Source organism: Antrostomus carolinensis, unplaced genomic scaffold (genome assembly GCF_000700745.2).
Source record: "Antrostomus carolinensis isolate BGI_N321 unplaced genomic scaffold, ASM70074v2 scaffold9257, whole genome shotgun sequence".
Classification (NCBI taxonomy): domain Eukaryota; kingdom Metazoa; phylum Chordata; class Aves; order Caprimulgiformes; family Caprimulgidae; genus Antrostomus; species Antrostomus carolinensis.
In genome coordinates, this window is record NW_010328029.1 from 179587 (window position 1) to 200535 (window position 20949).

At 36.9% G+C, this 20949-nt stretch overlaps 1 protein-coding gene across 1 annotated transcript in view; it reads right to left on the bottom strand.

The window, feature by feature from the left end:
• DOCK3 (dedicator of cytokinesis 3) overlaps positions 1-19930 on the bottom strand; it is a 190760-nt gene extending 170830 nt beyond the window's left edge. Inside the window, exons 1-5 of the mRNA XM_029085987.1 lie at positions 19837-19930; positions 16045-16128; positions 7215-7255; positions 4857-4912; positions 1096-1192 (exon numbers count right to left, since the gene is read on the bottom strand). Coding sequence (XP_028941820.1) covers positions 1096-1192; positions 4857-4912; positions 7215-7255; positions 16045-16128; positions 19837-19930 — 372 coding nt within the window. The remainder of the gene's footprint in view (positions 1-1095; positions 1193-4856; positions 4913-7214; positions 7256-16044; positions 16129-19836) is intronic.
• Positions 19931-20949: the final 1019 nt, after the last annotated feature.

A 20949-nucleotide genomic window follows, 5' to 3' on the forward strand; every position in this document is an offset into this window, starting at 1 on the left:
CAATAGGCTGGATGCTACTTTCCAAGAAAACTTCTTCAAAGGCATGTGATCCCCATGGAGGAAGTGGGAAAAACAGAAGTAAAACTAATTTCATAATAGACTTGATTACTTTTTGAAGGGAGTACAGAACATGGCTGGCTATGCTACAGATACACTAGACTCATTTGTATCTTTTCCAGTCTTATTTCCTAGATGCCTAACTACTCTTTAAGTTCAGGTTTAAATAAAGAAACAAAGCTGCTGCAGGTCTATGTAAAGGTATTTCTCTAAAGTAAGGAAAGAAAGGAAGTTCGTCCTTGTATCACCTACAGTTCTCGGTCAGAATCCTACAGTTATGGCTTGTAATTACTAAGCTAAAAACCTAAAAGGATGAAAAGAAAAGAAAAAACAGGAAAAAAATATTTGCAAATGTGTAAGTTTTTTATCTGCTGTTCCATGGGATTGGCCATTAAAAATCAGAGAAGAACAAAGATGAAAGCAGAGGTAGGTGACACTGTAAGCAATTGAAAATCATATAAAAGAGTTGAGTATAAAACTCAATACACTTATCTTGAGTGTTTATTTTTAATAGAGAAAGAAGCAATCATAGAAAAAGACCTCTGAGTTCCTCTTTCAAACTCTAGATGCTAAAACATACAGACTGTGCTGAATAATTCTTTGAAGTCTTTGATGGGACTTACAGGAATCTTCCATTTTGTGCTAATAAACACATAGACTATTTTTTACAAAGTGTAAAGTTACAAAGTATCAGTGCTTCTCTCCTAACAAATCCCATGCTGAAAGCAAAAGGCAGCACTATCGTAGCTGCTAAAAAGAAACCCAGCTCTGCCTCAGCTAAAAACCAGGACAAACACTTTTTTTTTTTTAAACAATTAAGCTTTCAGATCTGAAGGTGGAATTTCAAAACTGCTGAAATTTCCAACATAGCCCATGTGAACCTCGCATGATCAGTGGTTCTGTAGTTAGTGAACTCCTCACTATGAATTTAACAATTCTTATATTGAATACGATTTTTTCTAACGGACTGAAATGCAGGCAACATATCTCCCAAGATATCTGAGAAATAAAGTACAATGAGAAGAGTACTGTTCTTACCACATACAGCTGTTTCCAGAGGACAGCCCATTCCTGCAGCGTTGCTGTGACTTCAGTCACAACAGAATCTTCAAGTGGAACAACTGTTTCATATTGCCTACACAAGAGGAGAAAAAAATTAGGAAAGGTACCCTGGAAAAGGTAGACAAATAAATAAATGTCAACGTGGTCACTGGTAAAATGCTAGAGCTTGAGTTTGTTTAAATTTTTTCAACATAAAGGAAAATATCTTAAGAACAACATTTTGTCCATCTTAAGAACAACATTTGTTTTAACACCAAAGCAACTCCATAGTCATATCAACTCTTCCTCCTCTACATTCCACAAGAATCAGCTTACTGAAGCATTTTGTAGTTAGTTGTTCAAAACATATCACTTCATTCTAATCAAGGTCAATGAAAACACGACCACAGCATGCTAAATTAACTTGCCTGTGAAGTGAGATCCTTCAAAGTTTGTGTCCCTTCTCTCTAAGGCAGTCCAAGCCTTTTTTCCCCTTCAATTAATATGTTAGTCAATATCATTAACTACCAAAAAGATCTACCATCTATTAACCTTTCCTATCCAGAATACTTTTTTAGAATAGGATATGAAAGCTGAGTGAGCTATCCTCTAATCAAAAAGAATATGACTTGTCCTTTGTGGTCAAGATCCTCCACACCCATTAAAGGGGAAGCACAGCTCTCTCTTCTTTCATCACACTGAAATGCAGGAATGTGATAACTAATGCACGTATTGTAATATCATTATATCATCCGAGACATTAATGCCTTGACTTGCCCTTTCCCTTTCAGTCATAGCATTCAACATGTCAGACATTGTAAAAATAAGGTCTATTTCAAGCTTCTGCTCTTTCAGCAATTTCTTAAAAAGAGAGAGAATTAAAAAACAAAACACAAACAACAAAAAAAACCCACAACACAAAAACCCCACCACAGCACATCCTGTTGGAACAATTCTCCATAGATCCTAAAGCAGTGCTACTGAAAAACACTGGCTCAAAAGATGGTTTGGTACAAGTAGTGTCAAGTGAGAGACAGTCTCTGCATCACATCCAACAACCATGAAGGACACTGATCCCTTCCTCCTCAGCAGTACAACTGTGCATACACCTACTTTGAAATTCTGCTGAAGGGAAGCTACAAACTCCCTGTTCCGTAACCAGTTCAGGTTATTTCTTCTGTCCTTTGTCCAGAGTTAAGCAAGTGCTAACAAGTAAATACGTGAACAATGAGATGTAATTAATTTCAAAAAGCAGGTGTGTGAGGGGTTGGGTTTTTTTGTTTTGAAAAGAGAACATAGTTAACAATTTAAAAAAGCCACACACTTTCATGACAATATTTTGCTTTTGAAAATTCTTACTAGAAATAATTGTGCCACATTAGCTGAAGCCAAAAGTAACAAGTGATAGGGGAGAGGATGATGAAGTTAAGTCGCTGTATATCTCTCTCTCTATTCTTGGAGCATAAAACTTGTCATACAAGAGCTTCAATTTGTCATTTCCAAGCTACCAAAAACTCACATTCACATCAATGACGTAAGTAAATCTTACATAATGATCCCAAATATATATATATATATTGGAAACATCACTATCTTAAAAACCCACGAAAGCTGGAACTGGGAAGCTGATTCATATCCATACATACCAGGAGACAAGACAGATCACAGGTTTTTTCTATTATTACGCCAATCACCTTATTCCCACATTTTGTTGTGGGAAACCAAAACACCGACAGACATTTGGCATCTGAGATTGTGCTCTATTCTACTCCTGTAATGTTTTTGTTTGGTTTTGGTTTAGCTTGGTTGGGTTTTGAGGGTTTGGGGTTTTTTTTTTTCCCCCAAGTCTGGCCACAGCAAGACTAGGAAATCTCTTTTCATGTTTTAACAGATCTCCACAGAGTATGCTTGTGATCTGAAGTATGACACTAAGGATATGATGAAAATTCCAACATCTACTCTTTAGCTCAGATTCAAAGATCATTTCAATGGTTAAACAAAAATTCTGCATTTAGTATATATCATCAAAAGTTTGCTTAACACTAACAACATTAAAAATGATGCCACAAACACTTCTCACTGAAAATTCAGTTCTTTTCAGATCTCTGTAAAATGCCATTATAGGGAAGGGATTCAAAATAGTTCAACATCCCTTTAAGAAACCACAGAAAATGAAAGGATAAAATGAATCACACAACACCCTTTAGCTAACATGGGGGGAAAAAAATCAAAACCAAAGAAAAATGTTCTTCTAAAGATTATTCTTAGAAACAGATGTACAAACTTTTGCCATCAGTGAAAAATAAAACATTTTGGAAGATGAGCGTTTAACAGTATGGCTGGATTTAAAGAGAAGGCATGTCAGGACTACTTTAACCATGTAAATATAATGTTTTGCATTCCTATAACCCTGCACTTCCTCCATTATACCCAGTTATTAATGACTTTACATTGGGTCTATGACTCAAGTATAAGAACATTATATGCCATGCTCTGTTATTTCACAAGTGTCTATACTGGCACTTGGAATACATTCTTAACTACAGGGGTAGAATTTATTTTACCAAAACATGAAATAACCATGATCTCTGGTTTAGAATTGTATTACCTTCTGTTGTACCAACTGGTACACCAGTCTTTGCTACTCATTTTTAAAAAGTATATCAACTTTCCCAGTAAGTGTCTAATTATCCTGAACTGGTTGCCCTTAACAAATTCTGAACTAACATCAAGTACTATGTAACTACAGATCACAGGAAACTGGTCTTCCCCCTAAGAAGAGTACATGTTAGTAGTAGTCATTCTATGCAATATATATAATTTTATTACACCCCAATGTTATGATGCATTAGTATTATAGTTGCCCTTACAATCTTTACTCAGTCCCTTTGAGATAACCACACAATTCGAGACTATCAGAAGTCACATTTTTCTACAGGTACTTCACTAAATGTCATTTCACACATTTTATCTTCCACATTTAATTTGTTGCCTTGGGTCATGGTCTGAAATGCTTCACTTACATAAATCTCCCCACAGTGGCCTTAATCTAGAAAATGCAGGTAAGAGAAGCAGTGAGGAGAGAGGATACTGATTTCAGGAGTCTCAGTCAATCTCACAGGTAACTTTGCAAGTTGTAGAGCCTACACACAGTAAAACCTCTGACATTATGTTACCATCAGTATTGCTATGCACATAAGCTAAATTAAACTTACGTCTAGCAACATATGAGCTACATACAAAGATAGTAAAGATTAGTAAAGATAGTAAACTATTTTCAGCAGAGTGTACTTCAGTCATTCTTTGGCTTGAGGTGTGGAGGGCTGTATCCTTTTGAAAAGTTTCACAGTAACATAGCTACTTTATCAGCTCTCTCTCTGTGAAAATCAGTTTATAAACAAGATGGACTGTCTACATGCTGGTGTCACCTTAACAAATGAAAACATATAGAATGTTCCCAGTGAGGAAAAAGTAGAAATTAAAAATATAAATGGGGTTCTTTAAAATGTGTGTGCTTCTCTGGAGTTACAATTTTATGAGCCAAATTGAACAGGAGTGACCAACAGAACTGAATCTGCTATATTAAAAAACCAAAAAACTTCAAAGCTCTGTATAATTACATTTAATTTTCAAACCCTAATATAAGACAAAAGATACAATGAACTAAAACCACTCTTTAAATTTTAATAACTATTTCTTAAGATTCCCTTCTAGATGAGAAGCACCGCAGCTTCTTAAAGAGAAGGAAGAACACTCACCCTCTGTTACTGACGATTGCCTTTTTCAAGTGAATATAGTTTGCAGGAAAAATCCCCTGCAAGAGAAAAAGTCTAAGTGAGAAAAACACATTTGCAGGTTTTAGCATTTATAGGTCAGGCCACAATAAAGAATTGTCAACATACCTATTAAAAAATCCCTCTAACACTGTGTCAAAGAAGCTACCACAGTCAATAGTCAACATTCAAATTAGTCAGAACTGATTATTTTAATCCATCTTAGAACAGGACAGCACACTGAATCAAACCTCTACCTTGAAAGATCCATTTCTTAATAAGGAAGTTTTGCAAGTCTATGCAATAAAAATGTCATACAAAGATTCAAGCTGGGTACTTTTCACTCCCAAAAGCTCCTGAAGTGTTCAGAAACACTGCTGGATGGGAAATACGCTCTAGTATAAAAATCATGGGTAAGTCAACTAGAACCAAATGAAAAGGTGTCACTCTAATCCTACACAGCTGCCTTGGAAGGGACAAGATTGATTTAAAATAAAACATTTAAGTTTTGCCAATTGTCTTCCTACTGAAAAGACTCTGAGAGCCTAATAACTCACTAACAGATGATGAGTAAGCAGGAAAAAAGTGTGAAAAGTAGGAAGAGTTCAGAAAACAACTTGCAGTTAGCAGAAAGGAATGAGTAACAGAAGTAATGACCAGAAACATTAACTGGAGAGACATAAGCTAGCTGGGACAGCCAGAAAAGTGGCTATTGTGCAAACTGCAGCATGGCATCAGTGTGCTTCCAGACCAGGCCTCTGTATCGGTATCCTACATTACATGAGATGAAAAGGATATAGGTTTAAAAAAAAACAAACCAAAAAGCCCACCATGAAATTTGTGCCTAGCCCCCAGACCAGTCTCTCACTACAGAGAGGTATTTTATTACTCACATGCCCTGGAGCTACCCTTTTTCCTCCCTCTTTCCAACAAAAAGCTGTTCAAACCCACTTGGGATAGCTCCAGCTATTTGCCATTTGCTGTTCCCATGAGGGTTAGATTCTAACTTTGCCTGTGCCATTGTGTTTTTGAGTGATGAGACATGGGGAAAAGAGGTAATTTAAACCAAACTTTTCATAATGTTCCATTATCTCTGTAATACACATGGCCCGGAGTCCTCAGAGCAAACTCAGTCTGTAAGAATCCTAAGCCTGCACTTCAGTGGGGGGATACAGGATCAGCACTGGCAATCTTCAGGTTAAAAACCAGTTGACAGCCTCTCACAAAAATGTCACAGTAATCAAGTATAGGCTTTAAATTTTTAGAGCTTTAAAATAGTACAATTTAGGAATAAAAATTTTCATGGGGGGTTTGAAAGGAATACTCAGTAAATACGATTCAAAATGCTAAAAATTCTTTCCTTTTCATAGACAAGGCTGAAAGTGTAGAAGGAAAAAAGATTAATCTCACAGGAATGGCTTCATCAGGGGGAAAAAAACCCTAAATGTGCATGCTTTCAGCCCCACAAAAATCTGGAAAAAGAAGAAGCGATATTTCAGTTTCTTGTTTGGTTTACTTCCAATTAATGATGTTTATTTCTGTCATCCTGTGCTGGTTACCTAAGAAACCAAGGAAAGTTTGAAAGAAAGTGAACAAAAGTGAACACAGACACAAGCAGAAGATGTACCAACATACAGGCAATGAATGTAGGCTTTTCCATTCCAAGAGTGTTATAGTCATGAAAACATAATCCAGGTAATATTATATTCCATAGTACAGGTAAACATGAGGAATCTGGTACTCTTTTCTTTTTAAATACAAGCTATACTTAAACCAAAAGACAATGAAGTGATGATTACACAGAAGCAACTATTTACATGTTTGGATACATACAATTGCAAAAATATACATGCACTTGTGAAAAATTCCTCTCAGACAGACAAGAGATCTCCAAGAGCAAAACAGGGATATGACTGGAAAATAAACAAATGCAGTGGTTAAACTGCAAAATTCTGAAAAAAAACCAAACACAATATCCTTTCTCATCAGACTTTTTTCAAAGTTGTCTTAGATTAATGATGTAAATTATTAAACATGTTCTTTAAAAATCCTGAATTAAGTAGTGCAAGATCACCCACCTATGCTTTTCTTAGGGGAGTAAGGTAGAAAAGATCAAATTTATAAACGTTGAAAAGATTACATATTACATGTCAGGAAGGTTTCTGATCCTTTGGGGGACTAATGAGTACCGTTCTCTCAATTTAGAAAATAAATCCAAGCCTCCCACCGGAAAAAAGTTAGAGAAGTAAAATCCTAAGGGTAAGGAAAATTAAAAGTTTACAGATCTGCAACAGCAAAGGAGATATAATCCCCTGGTAAATTACAAAATATATTCACACTTACCTTTACATTTGGCTTCTTAATGGAAACACCCCTGTACCAACCTAAAACCAGATAAAACACGTTGTATTAATTTGTGGCATTGCCTACTTTAGACAGAAGCAAACTGACTGAAAACTATAGTTACTGAGATCATACCAAAACCAGCTGTGCCTCACGTAGGTCACATTTTTCCAAGGGTTTCTGAGTGGTTTTTGGGTTTTCTTTTGGTTTGGTTTTTGTTTAATTCTTTTGCTCTACAATGATAACAAAAAGTTCAGAATCTGGAACACTCCTGATTATTCCCACCAGGAATAAAAGCAGTTTAAGATACTTAAGTCACTGTACACACAATCATTAGCCACTGTGGCAAAGATGCATTCAGCACTCATGCAAGAATCTGTACTGAACACTTTTCTTACCTACTGGTACATGAGTCCCTTCATAGTTTTATCTTAAAATCTCCAGACTTCAAAAACCTCTCCTTTTAAGGACAGGAAAAGCCATTATCACACATTTCTAATATCGTTTAAACTAATATAAATCCTTTGCACATGTCTGGTCTTATGCACGTCTGTGAGACTAGAGAACAGACTTTAGGATCTAATTTCACAAATTCAATTATTATTCTGGTATCTCACATCAGATAACAGTCCCAGACAGGACAATAAATCAGGAGTAAAAGTCAAAGTTGCAAAAGCTACAAGTTCTACAGAAGAACTCAATTACTCCTGTTTTACACAGGTGAGAGTGATGTCACTCCGTGCAAGACTGCTCAGGAAAATACCACCCAGTCTAACAATGCAAAAGGAGCAGCACACTCCAGTTGTCATAGCAGATGAACTGCTCTTCCACTCCATAAACCATACAGAACTACCTTGAATTCCTGTTAAAAATGTGCTGCTCTCTTCATATCTGGGTCTAATGCTTCAGCCTCAGAACATAAAGCTCAACCTTAAGACCTGACCCTGGAGCACCCTGCAGAAGCACGGGCGATGAGGAGTGCCAGGGTGGGAGGTCTGCGGAAGAGGCCCGGCCATCCCTGGCCATCAGAAATCTCTGGGCAAAGCTGGCCAGGCCCAGCTGCTACACGAGCAGCAAGTTCAACTGCCTGCACGTCACACTTCTACCTGCTGCAGCCCGCTCTTCAGACAGGCATCAACCCAAACCTGCCAAAACCCAACAATGCCACGTAATCTAAATACACTTTCCATAAAAATTCCTCTAATTTTTCCAGCAGCTTCGTACTTTTTTTTTTTTCCTCCTACAGAGGACAGATATAATTTCGTATCTGTGGCATTTAAAAGAGCATTTGGAAAACTTGCCAGTAATTTGCTATGGAGAACAGAAAAGAACAGAAGAAAGTAACTGCATTTTGTCTCTCTCAGAAAAAAGACTTCATATTTGGCTGAATTATGACATGAGTCTCATTTAGATGCTTAGAACTGGGGAAGAGGGCTTTGATTTTATTTTAAAGACAGCCTACTAGTCTTGAATTATTTTTTTCCTAAGGAAATCTGAGTTAATATAAAAGAAAATAGTTGATGAATTCAAGACATTTGTAAATCTTAGTATGGAAAAAATTAAAATCCATCTTCTTTATTACACAAATTTCTCATGAAGATAGGACATAATACAAAGATTTTAAATTACTGCTTATATTAAAAAAATACAATTTTTGTTTCAATTTATTTCTTAGTTGATCAAACTTCATGGCAATCATCAATGTAAATATATATCCACAAACAACACATACAGATCTTTAAAATTAGTAATTTCTAAAACTCCACAAAACTATGCCTGCAACACCTGCTTTTGAGTAATAGATGCTACATATTTTTAAGGTCACAGAAAAAAAATAAATGCATTTATCCTGTGATTCATTGTTACCAATATTAAATACAGCATGCTGTTAACTTTTAAATTCATAGACTCTGTACCTTATAAACATACATTTTAAGCTTTAAGACAAACAGAATGGCAAACTTCTCAGTAAATATGGAAAAAAGTGGTTTTATCTAAGTTTGTGAACAGAACTGTAGAAGTTAGAACAAAACCCAATAAGGCAGGTGCCTATTAGTGATTTAGATGTGCAGGGTAGGGGATGGAACGTGTTTCCAAAAAACTACCTTATTTCTTAGTTTCATGTTCTTAATCCCAAAACAAACCTTCAAAGATGAAAAGGTAGGTGTTTACAGAGTGTAGAACACAGGAATAGAAGGACCCCTAAAAAAAAAATCCCCTAGCTCATACAAGGGGTGTCTCTGAACTTCTCCTCACTGATGTTCAGCCTGTATTTAACAGTGTTCAATAATTCATCATCAGGACTGAACAACACCGCATTCCTTGCCTGTGGAAAAGGATCCATACAACTTCTGCAAAATCTAAATTCCAAGGGATTTCTCTACAGTATTCCAAGGAAACAGTATTTCTGCTACCCCACACAGACCAGTTTGAAAGTGGTGGTGTTGCACAGGCATCTTTTTAGAAGAAATTTCTTCCACTGATCAACACTGGACAGTGAATGTCATGTGACAGTAACATTTTGATATAGTACTTGAAAGGCTTGAATATTTATGTCAAGTAGAGATGGCAAACCCTGACTGGGCAACCTATGCACTTTATAACCTGAACTTCCTTTGCTGCTGTGATAGTCTGAATTCAGGATTTCTTCTTTTGAAGAATATGGAAAACATTTTGTTGACTTCCCTTTTGTAGGTACTTTTATGCATTTGAAAAGCAGTTTATTTCCCTTTAAACTTGTACGTTGTGCTCTCCAGATCTTAGTTTTCCTTTCTTTTGTCTTTCCTTTTTCCGTGTGGTATGCTATTTTTAGAATCACCCTTCTCTGTTTTAAGTTTCCTCCAACTCCATGCAAACAAGATACAGCAGAAAGAAGAGCTCACCAGAACCTGAAAGCACTGAACTGTAAAATGTAATTCCTTATTTGTTCACAATGAACACCACCAAAAACTCATTTTGTAACTCAAGTAAAAGCTATGAGAAAAGGTGTAATATTTTTTTTAAAAGATACATTCAGAAAATTACACCTGTATTACGTTATTCACTAAACTATATAAACTAAACCCTTATTCTGGAATTAGTCTTAAATAGATTACTATTGTTCTAATAACATATTTTAAAGAATATTTATTTTGGAGGATTTAATCATGATAGTAATCAAATCCAGGCAGGTACTTCAGTTAACTGTGATCACAACATGCATTACATGGATAGACCTCAATATTGACTAATGTTTTTAGATGTACTATACTACTTGTACCGTACTACAAATAATTAATTGTTAATACTTTAGAATTATGGCATTCATTTTCTAGTGATAGCTGGCCTTTAAAGGGTATTGACTTCAAGGAAATGGTGAAAAAGATGTGATTTAAAATTAAGAAACAGAAAAACATGGCTATGAAGTGATAAGAATGTTGTGAATAAGTTAATGGGTAACAACAATCATGAATATCCACAATTTGAACAGATTAACTGTCTCGTAATGATCAGTAACTAATAAGAATTTGAGGACAGATGAAGTTAAGGTGTAAGACTAGAGCTAGAACACCTATAAATCTCTACAGAGAAAGACTGTGCCTCATGCACACAATGCCTCCCCCCATTTCCATTTCTGACACCTAAGGATATTCTCAAGCTGCTGGACCCAGCGCATGACCGGGGGAAAGGAAGACAGATAATTCTAATTGTTTTTCAAAAAATGAATCACTGCACTGGGTCTGGCTGGGATGGAGTTAACTTCCTCCACAGCAGCCTGTCTGGTGCGGTGTACGAACATTTTGGCTGTTGTTGAACAGTACCTGTACAACATCAAGGCTTCCTCTTTTTGCCAGTGTGCCACCCCCAGCGATCAGGCTAGGGGCAGGCAAGAAGTTGGGAGAGGCCACAGCTGGGACCTAAAGCAGCCAAAGGGATACACCATACCATATAACATCAGTTACTATAAAACTCCAAAAAATAGACTATTAGAAGCACCATCCTAAGCAATATCCTATTCAGGATAAGAAGGAGAACACTAAATATATCCCAAAAAAGTCTTTTAAGTATTTGAAGTATTATAGTCAAAATAAAGAAGATAAAATGACAAAGACACCCTGAAACGGGCAAAAATACCTTCAGTGATACAGATGACACTGCAAGCAAACTTTTCTCTTTTTTCCTTTGATCACACAGGAGGACAGGCACAGGATAAGCCTCCTGCTTCTGCCATAGTGAGGAGCTGGGGGTGAACACAGCCATTTGGACTGCATCTTAGTGTTGCATCGATGTGCATTTCTGGGCAAGTGTCATGGAAAACACTCATACTTGATAAATTTTGATAAATGGAGGTGCAAAGCTTTTTGGTTGTTTGTTTTAAAGAAACTGATAGTATGATAGACGTAATGCCCCAGTAAAACAGAAACTATCAGTGCTGGAATTACATAGTTTCCCAGTCTAGTGGATTTTGAACACCTCAAGCTTTACAATCTCAGTGGCCCAAAACAAAGGTTTAATCCAAGTACTGTAGAAGAAAATGGAATTAATCATAGCTATTCCAGTGTGTTCTGGACAAGACACTGTATCTTAAAGTCCTATTCCAACTTTGCTTTTACATGGACTCCACTGCACAGTGCAGCAGATAAACCAGACTACCTAAGGCAAGAGAGCCACACTGCACAGTGATCCACGCCACCTAAGCCTACCACAGGTCTAAACATTGTCCCTACGGTGAAACAAAAAACCCAGGAAAAAACACCAGCTTTTACAGCTGTTTTTTTCAATACCATCTAACTATATTTGATACAAGCTAAGAAAAGTGAAGAGTAGGATGATCTACAGCTCTGCCCTCTATACACCCTACACAGCAAATAATCCCTCAAAGAGCTGCAAGAACTACTTCCATGGTAATAAAACTGGAGAAAAACAAAAGGAAAACTACTCCACTATGCCTGTTACCCCTGCACATTAGGACCACCCCTTGCTCATAACTTTTTCTTCAAAATGCATTGTCTATACACATATTCACACTGTAGGTTACTTGCTTAGAAGTATATCCAAGAAAGTGTCCCCATCCTTCCCTTTGTTTCTAGGGCTTTTTCAGCTATAAGAAGTATTTGGGTTCCTGCTTAGCTCCTCTCAACCCCAAAATTCAACAAAGCTTTTGAAGAAGCAGGACAGAAAAATAGATTGGGAATGTATGTACTAAAATCCCATACTGAAAAAATGCTTAGGTAAAAGACACATCTTTCACCTACAACTACATGTACATAATGAAATGCACAGTGTGGGAAACCTGAAGCCATACTGCAGGAACCTGAATACTCTTAGATAAAGACTGAAAAAGAGTATTCCGAAGATGTACCACACTCAGAAGTCTCAGCAATCAGGCAATCCTAGTTAAATTGCAAAAGGAGCTCTGTGGCAGGCCACATCTCAATCTCTTAATCTGAGCAATTAGAAGAGCTACCAATGTTTTTGACCTTTACTTGAAAGTGCCTCGAACAAAACAGGATATTCGTGTAACCCTTTTCAGATTTCCACTTAATCAATAAGCGGTCTGTCACACAGAAAAAGCTTGTCCCTTTTGAGCACTCAGTAGCAGAAAACCAAAAGAACCCTAATTGAAAGGTATTGATCTATTTTTCAGAAAAATAAAGCTCAAATATCTGGGTTGAGTAAAGTAACATCAGTTGCAGACTGTAGAAAAAAACAAATTCCACATGATTTCTTGATAAACAGAATTCTGAAAATGAGTTATATAAGTATTTATGGTAAGACCTAAAGCTACACTTTGTTCTTAAAGAGAGCACTGCTAGTAGAATCTGCTACAACAACTTGAACCTTCTCTGTCCTACAAAAATAAGTATACCTTGTAGTATTGTGAGTAACCCTCAAATCTGGAGGAAAGCTATCTTTTGAATATACTAGCCAATAAACAATTACTTTTACCTTTTCATCTGCATCTAAGCTGCTATGCAGAGCTAAAGGTACTCAAAGTGACCCAGAAGAGGAAGAGTAACAGTGCTTAGCAAAAGCTTTTTGATGCCGAAACCACTCAATGCCAAGACCACTCTGTTCTGAGCTTGATGCTCTGAACAGTGCCAGGACAGGACGAGCAGCAGATGAATACAGAACCCAGCCTGCCAACACCATGTCAGGGAGCAGCCTCATGCCAGCACAGCCACAGGAGTATGCTAATAATGCAGTCAGAGATGCCACAACAAAAGCAGAAGAGACAGAATGTGTTTTATCTTGGTTTTAGCCAAATAGAGGGCCATCAAGAAGCCATTCCTGTGCTCCAAAAGGCTGGTTTGAGTAGTCAGGCAAGATCTTCCGCAGGAGCTATGTGGGTCCAAGAGACTTTAGTTCCACTGGCACACTCCACAAAAGGCAAACAGGAAAAGGGATGAAAAGGGGTAAAAAAGGCAAATACCTATAAAACTTAGCTGCAGAGGTACCTAAGAACTTGATATAGGAAATTCCCTGTTCTTTCATTCAGTTGCTCTAAATGCAGTGACTGCTTTTCACACCAGTCACTGCAAAAGAGCATTTGCTCCTTTGTAATAATAATATGGTTATTTGATAAATCCTTACAATTAAAAATAAGAACATTCAGAAGTAAAGCTAGTATTTGAATCTTTGTCAGTCTTAAATTCTTCAGCAAATCTCCAAAATTGTTCTTAATCTCACTAGGTTTGCATGTATGTGAATTGTTTTAACCCAGATAGCAAAGTCCCTACTGTAGAGAATTATGCACAAACTATTCTGAGAAGTGAAGCTGAAACAGCAGGGATCTTCTGTCGACTCCCACAGTGGCGATCCTTATTTGCATGGGTTAACATTAAATTATCCAGTTTGTCTGGACAAAAGAATCCCCAGCAAATAATGCAGAAGTAGATGAAGAGCTATGTTCCATTCTAAATTTGCAAGGCAAACCAAGGACTGTGTTAAACAACCGCTTAGACAAGAATGCTTAAACAACTACTATTTTTTTAGGGACCTACTTTGCACGATTAGTGTGCTTTTTTGCATAATTCACACATGCAAGAGCTGCAGCACAGCCTATCTGAATATTTAGATGAGTTTCATATTGTGGCGTTCCAGACATTATTATCAAAATTAACTTTTTATATATGTAAAGTTCACAGTAAAGGCACCTCAGCCAAAATGACAGGATAGAAGGCTTAAAAAACAAAACTAAAAAATTCTGTACAAACACCTCCTTCCACCCAGGAAAGCCCTTTCTCTCAGGACCTCCTTTCTCAGCAATTTGAAGACTGGCATGAATTGCCTTTAAGGAATTATCCTCAGAACTACTGGCAAAGGAAATATAAAGAGCCTAATTATTATAATACTGTAAAGAGACATTGGGTTATCCTTTTGCTTTTCTGTAAGCAACATGCTCCTTCGAGACTGTGTCTTTATTTCCCAGAGTTCTGAAAGTTTCCTTGATTATCAGAAATTGTTTGAAAACATCACGACTGCTTTCAGCAATATACAGTTTCCCCTTAGAGTCATACTATCCTATGCAAAGTAATATATTTTTCCTGAGCTTGCACCATGTACTGATTCACCAGACCTGGTAGAATGACTACAATTAATAATCAGTGCTTGAGCAAAGCTTAGCCCATTACACCACGTGTTTTTTATTTAAAAACATTATCATTTGCAGGTATAATACTACGGGTATTGTTTACAGCAGACTTCTTCATGTATTAAACATCACCACTGCACTGCAAAACTCTCATTCAATGGAGTATTTTTTACAGCTGTCAGTGAAGAAGCTACTACTTTCCTAGAAAAACAGCATGTATAAGGTTGCTTTTTCATGAAGAGTTAAGTCAGCAGGTAAACAAACAAAACACCTGAGTACAAGAAAAAACTTCAAGAGCAGAAGACAGTTCTAGGCAGGAGAGAAGAAAAACAATCTTCTGACAAGCATGCAGAAGGTTTGTGTAACAACATTAACACTGAAGATGAAAAATGACTGTAAACTGAGCAAACAAAAACAAATCTACAACTTTGTGGAATTCTAATTTGGAATTCAGATTTGTGGATCTGGGTTTTGAATTTGTTTTAACACTTCAGGATTAAGGTTAAATTATTCCACCTCAGACCACAGTGAAACATGTTCTCATACTGTATCTCGTCAGTACTTCTCCACAGACATGTTTTACACCACTTGCTTGAACATTAAATAATTCTCCTTTTAAATACAACAACTTCAATCACACTATTCATGCAAACAAAGCAGAGGATTTGGACATTCAATTTATTCACACACAGACATCTCCAGCCAAATAAGAACTGCAGCTATAACATTTACAATGGCATTTTCCTTAAGGTACAAAAAACCACATGAAGATAAATGCAAAGCAATCCTCCCTAAACCCATATTCTTTACATTCTTTCCAGTCTTCCTCCCAAATGATTTGCTAATCTATTTCATAAGTAATATTTTTCATGTGTTCAGATGTTTCTAAATAATAAACACTGATATATGTAATTGAAATGCATAACAGTAACACTGAGAAAATATAGTAAAAAAAAAGATACTGATTATATACTTCACATGATGAAAATTCAGACCCAATTACAATATAACAATCAGGTCAGGGTTCAAGATTTTCTGGACAGATGGTTAACTTAAAACACACTGACCCCCTATCAGACTGGATTAGTGCCAACAGCACTCAGCCTTTCCTATGGAAAGTGGGTCAGACTAGGTTTTATTCAAGTGCTTTGATCTGATGCATCATGATTTCCAAACAACTTATTAGAATCTGCTAGATTAAGATATTTGTATATTCGTATATAGAAAATGAGATTCCTCCCTCAACACCACACTTACCTTCACATTTCTCTAGGATCTGGACAGTTTCACCTAGTTCCAGGACCAAGCCTTGCGGTACAGTTCCTCGGAAGCTGCATATCACTAGAGGGTGGGGAAAAAGAGAGAAAGACATATGAGGGTTGAATCTTTGTGTGAATTTTTCTTCTAAGCATAGTACTTTAGCTCACTCCTTACATAAAAATAGCAATCACATAGCTGCCCAGAAAACCTGTCAGCCTACTTTTCCCCATCAGATATCTTTATTTCGGCCCTTATCAGAAATTAAGCTCAGCAGCAACATAAAAGCTGTGGTTTTTAAAAGATTTTTTAATTAAGCAAGGCTTGTAATCACTCTAATCACCAGCCCCTGATTCATACTGCATACAAAGATTTCCTTGTCTCACAATTCTTACTCCACTATGTAACTCATCAATGCAATTGGCAGTCCTAACTGCAAAGACTATAATAGGAAGTCAACCGCAGGAATTACTTTCCTCCAAGTTGAAACTATTTCAAGTACCATCTGTGCAACTAATACACTACAAAAATCCTGTATTACCACCCATTATTGTATTTAAGTAGATACATAAAAGAACACATAAGAATCTGCACATTCTGTAAGTACTAACATGACATATATCATAAATATTTTTCTACGTATCTTTAGTTTTCATGAACCAGGGAAAACAACAACTGTCCCCCAGTTCTGTAATGCCTGTTCATCAGCATTTCAAAACTCACTCAGGCACAGATTTAATGTAATCATTCAAGTCCCTTGTTCTAAGTAAATACACGCTCAGACAGAGCATGCCCGACATGTCACCCACACACCCACTGGAGCACAAGTGGAATTCCATGAGTTGAAATAGTGACCTCCAGTGGCATCGCCTTTTTTTTCCAATTTAAGAGAACACTCCCCTTTAAACACCAACATGCAAGCTATGGTTGAGATGTTCCCAGGTGATGGAGCTGCCAACATGCAAGCTATGGTTGAGATGTTCCCAGGTGATGGAGCTGCCAACATGCAAGCTATGGTTGAGATGTTCCCAGGTGATGGAGCTGCCTTTCATCTCCTCCCTAAACACCTTTTTATGTCGAAGCTACTGAATCCCTTATGACTAAAGCCTCTCTATGCAGAACTTAAAGCAGTTAACCAGAATGTCTGAAGTCTGGGGGAAGAGCACCATGGAAACTAAGACTATCCTCTGCATCATCTACCACAGGGTATGTTTCTTGAAGCTTGAGTTTCCACAAAATAATGAGAAAAGCATAGAAAAAACTTCCACCAAAATAAAACACTGTTTCAACTATATACACAGATTTCATGAAGGGAAAGGGCGAGAAAGAACAAACTGCATACACCAGGCAAACACCCACACAGATGAGACTAATATGAGGAAGAATTTGAATAAAATCTGAAGAGAAACAAACAGCATCAAAATGTTTGCTCTTCCACAGAGACTCAATTCAGTGCTTAATTAAAGAGGAAAAAACTAGGGATTCCATCAACAAACCTGAACTGTTGTCTCAGCTCATACAGCCCAGCAGAAATCACCGCTGGTTAAATGAGGTTTAAAATTCTTGTTTACATCAGAGACAGGAGGAACATGACAACTGGCTCCAGACTGGAGGGACACAGACAACGTAATCCAAGAAAAACACTAAGCCTGACAGCATTCTGGATTCATTCTTTGACCATGAAGAAATCATAAATATGGATTTCAACCAAAGAAAAACTACTTAATGCTTCTCCCAAAGTCCAGGAACACTGACAATTGCCAAACGCTTAGCTGGCAGGACACAATTAAACCTCTAATGGCTCCTCCTTGTCCCTGCTGTATTTTAGATAGCAGTATCCTTTAAATACAGAAAATGTGGTGGGTTTTGGTTTTGTTTTTCTAATAGGCAATTTTACTAGAACAAGAAGGTAGAAACATCTTTTCTTTCTAAGTTGTTTTGTAAAATGCAGTCCTGTATTAAAATAACTTTACTTTTCCATTCAGATCAACACTAAACAATTCAAATATGTCTCAAAACCACAGAATTCTAAAAATCCTGGGTGAAAAACTACTATTGAAAACACTAGAAAAATGGAGAAATGTTAATACAGTTAACAAGATACATTCATTCTAGACACATGAGGGACTTTTTACAAGGACAGTTAGTGACAGAACAAGGGGAAATGGCTTTAAACTGGAAGAGGGAAGATTTAGATGGGATATGAGGAAGAAATTCTTCACTGTGAGGGTGGTCAGACACTGGCCCAGGTTGCCCAGAGAAGCTGTGGCTGCTCCTCCCTGGAAGCGTTCAAGGCCAGGCTGGATGAGGCTTTGAACAACCTGGTCTAGTGGAAGGTGTCCCTGCTGATGGCAGGGGGGTTGGAACTGGATGAGCTTTAAGGTCCCTTCCAACCCAAACCATTCCATGATTAAAAATAATTAATATATACACATTATAATATTACATTATCACGGGACACAGTCATAGGACACATGAGTATTAGTGGTTGTAGACAAGAGTAGTTTGAACTGTAGAGAGTTTAATGACTGATGGGTTTTACTCAGCTGAGTTCAATAAGTAATAGTCTGAAAAATATTACTGCACGTTAATGCTGCATTAGAAGTTCTGAATTAGCAAAGAACAGTTGGCTTCCTATCATAGTTATTAACTATATGAAAACTACTGCGTAAAGGATGCAACCAGGAAAGAAACTGGATTTGATGGAACTGCTAGTTCTTTGGTCATCAAACACTTGCCTATTATGTTACAATAAAAAGCTAGCTCAGAATGAAAGCTAAAAGAAACGTATCACAACAATACAGTACTGGTTTTTTTTCAAATGCTGATACAGTATTTTTTTTAAATATGGCCAAGAATAATGACTTTAATGTATTTAGTCTTACAAGAAGTCATTCTAACAGATCTGTTAGTTTACAGATGCAAACTGTCCATTTACAAAAGGATTCTAATGATCACACAAAAAAAAGTGATACAAGGACTCTACTGCATCCATGTGTAACCAGCTTGTTGGAATTCGGAGTACTCTACAGATAGCCAAAGCTCTTTTCTCAGGTCTACTTTAGTCAAAAAAAGAATAATAAACAAAAAAATCACAGAACAGAAATGAACTAATCCCATCAGCTACAGATGGCATCTGGATGAGGATTCTCTATTAGAAAATAAGTTATCATACAAAAATAACATCCATCTCATGTTCCTCATTCTCAATACAGCAGTATGAAATCTAATTCCTCCATCAATAAATTTGTAGCCATCAATACATTGTATGTCTCTTCTGCTTGACAATTTTAACAATCAAGAGGGTATGTGAATAGCGATATGGATAGTTTCAAAATAATGGTTTCAGAAACCAAATCTCAAAAGTAGTTGACTTTCCAGCTATGTTAAACTAAATGAAAGTCAGGAAAAATCAAAGAACCCAAATAAACTGGCCTAATACACCAAATCATATCTTGTTAAAACTGTTAAACAAGTACACAACTTAACATCCCTGAAATAAAAAAAGAATGGTAAAAATAGCTACTGATTATGACAGAATCCCAGAAATTTGAGGCTATTTTTCATAGTCTGGTAGATGATTCCAAAAGTTAATGCCAAAGATGTTATGGATGTTGCTCATTTGTTAAGCTAGAAGTGAATTATGCAACACAATCTTATTTATTGAGTCACTTTTAGGTGACTTCTTAGCAGTATTATTTAAAAAATATGAACACAAATGTATACAGGAAATATGGAATAATTTAACCATTCTGGGGAAAATCACTTACAAAGAGGACTCCCATAACTGACTTCTGACCTTCCCATAGAGAAATTCTTTAAGCTTATGATCATCTACAAACTGTCCATCAATCAACAAGTCTCCATCATTTCTTACAAGAGTCATCCCTTTGGTCACCAGAATACAAAAGTAATGTATCATCAAAACAGGCACCCAGCAAAGCTTTTACCTATTCATTTACAGATCTGAACAATCCCCCTTGGATTCCAGGACAGACTGTTGAAATATTTAACATATATTTCTAGATATTAAATCCCCTTGTCATCATTCAGGTTTATAAGGAGGCCATTATTCGCCCTCATGAAATATAATTTCAGCCAACAGTTAAACCCAACATTTTGACAAAAAGTGCTTTGAAAAAGCACCACACGCCACTTTCAGGAATTACCTCCAAGTCAGAGGTTCCTTAACTGTGGTACTTGACTATATCAAAGTGGGCCACAGCAAAAGAAACCCTTTGCTCTGTAATTTATTAATGAGAAAGACACAAACTAGTTCATGTAGGCAGTTACTTTCAAAGACATAGCAGACAACATGAAGGAACTGGTGGGGATATAACACAGAAGAATAAATGGAATTGGAATAATAGTTTGGGAAGTCAAAGATCCAGCCAGGAGAAGACAGATTTAGAAGTGTTTTCCTTGTCTATGGACATGCCCTGACACAGTATAAGCAGCTGCGTTGTAAGTCACCAGCAGTAACAGAAACTGCTTCAAAAGATTAAGGGTACGCAGATAAACATGCCATCTTAACAGTCAGTGCACCTTTGCTTAGCTTAATGATTCCTCATGTGTTGGACATCTAAAGGAGCTGCTTGCTATATGGACAAAGATCCAGGTGATGGAATCCAGTAGGTTTTACAAAAGCTGTTCTGAAACAGCCCCTGTCAAAAGCTCTTGCAGAAACTGAACTCGTCTGTGATAAAGTGGGAAGGCATCGACACAAATAACTAGCAAAGGGATATGAAATAAAAGAAGTTGCCAGTTTTCTTAGTGAAGACAGACTGACCAGCAAGCAATAAAGGGATCTCTGTTGGAGCCTTTTCTGTTTAAAGTCTTTCTAAATGATCCAGAAAAACTGATCATTTAAAAAAAGCAGCAAAGGTTGTGAAGCCACTCAAGTTA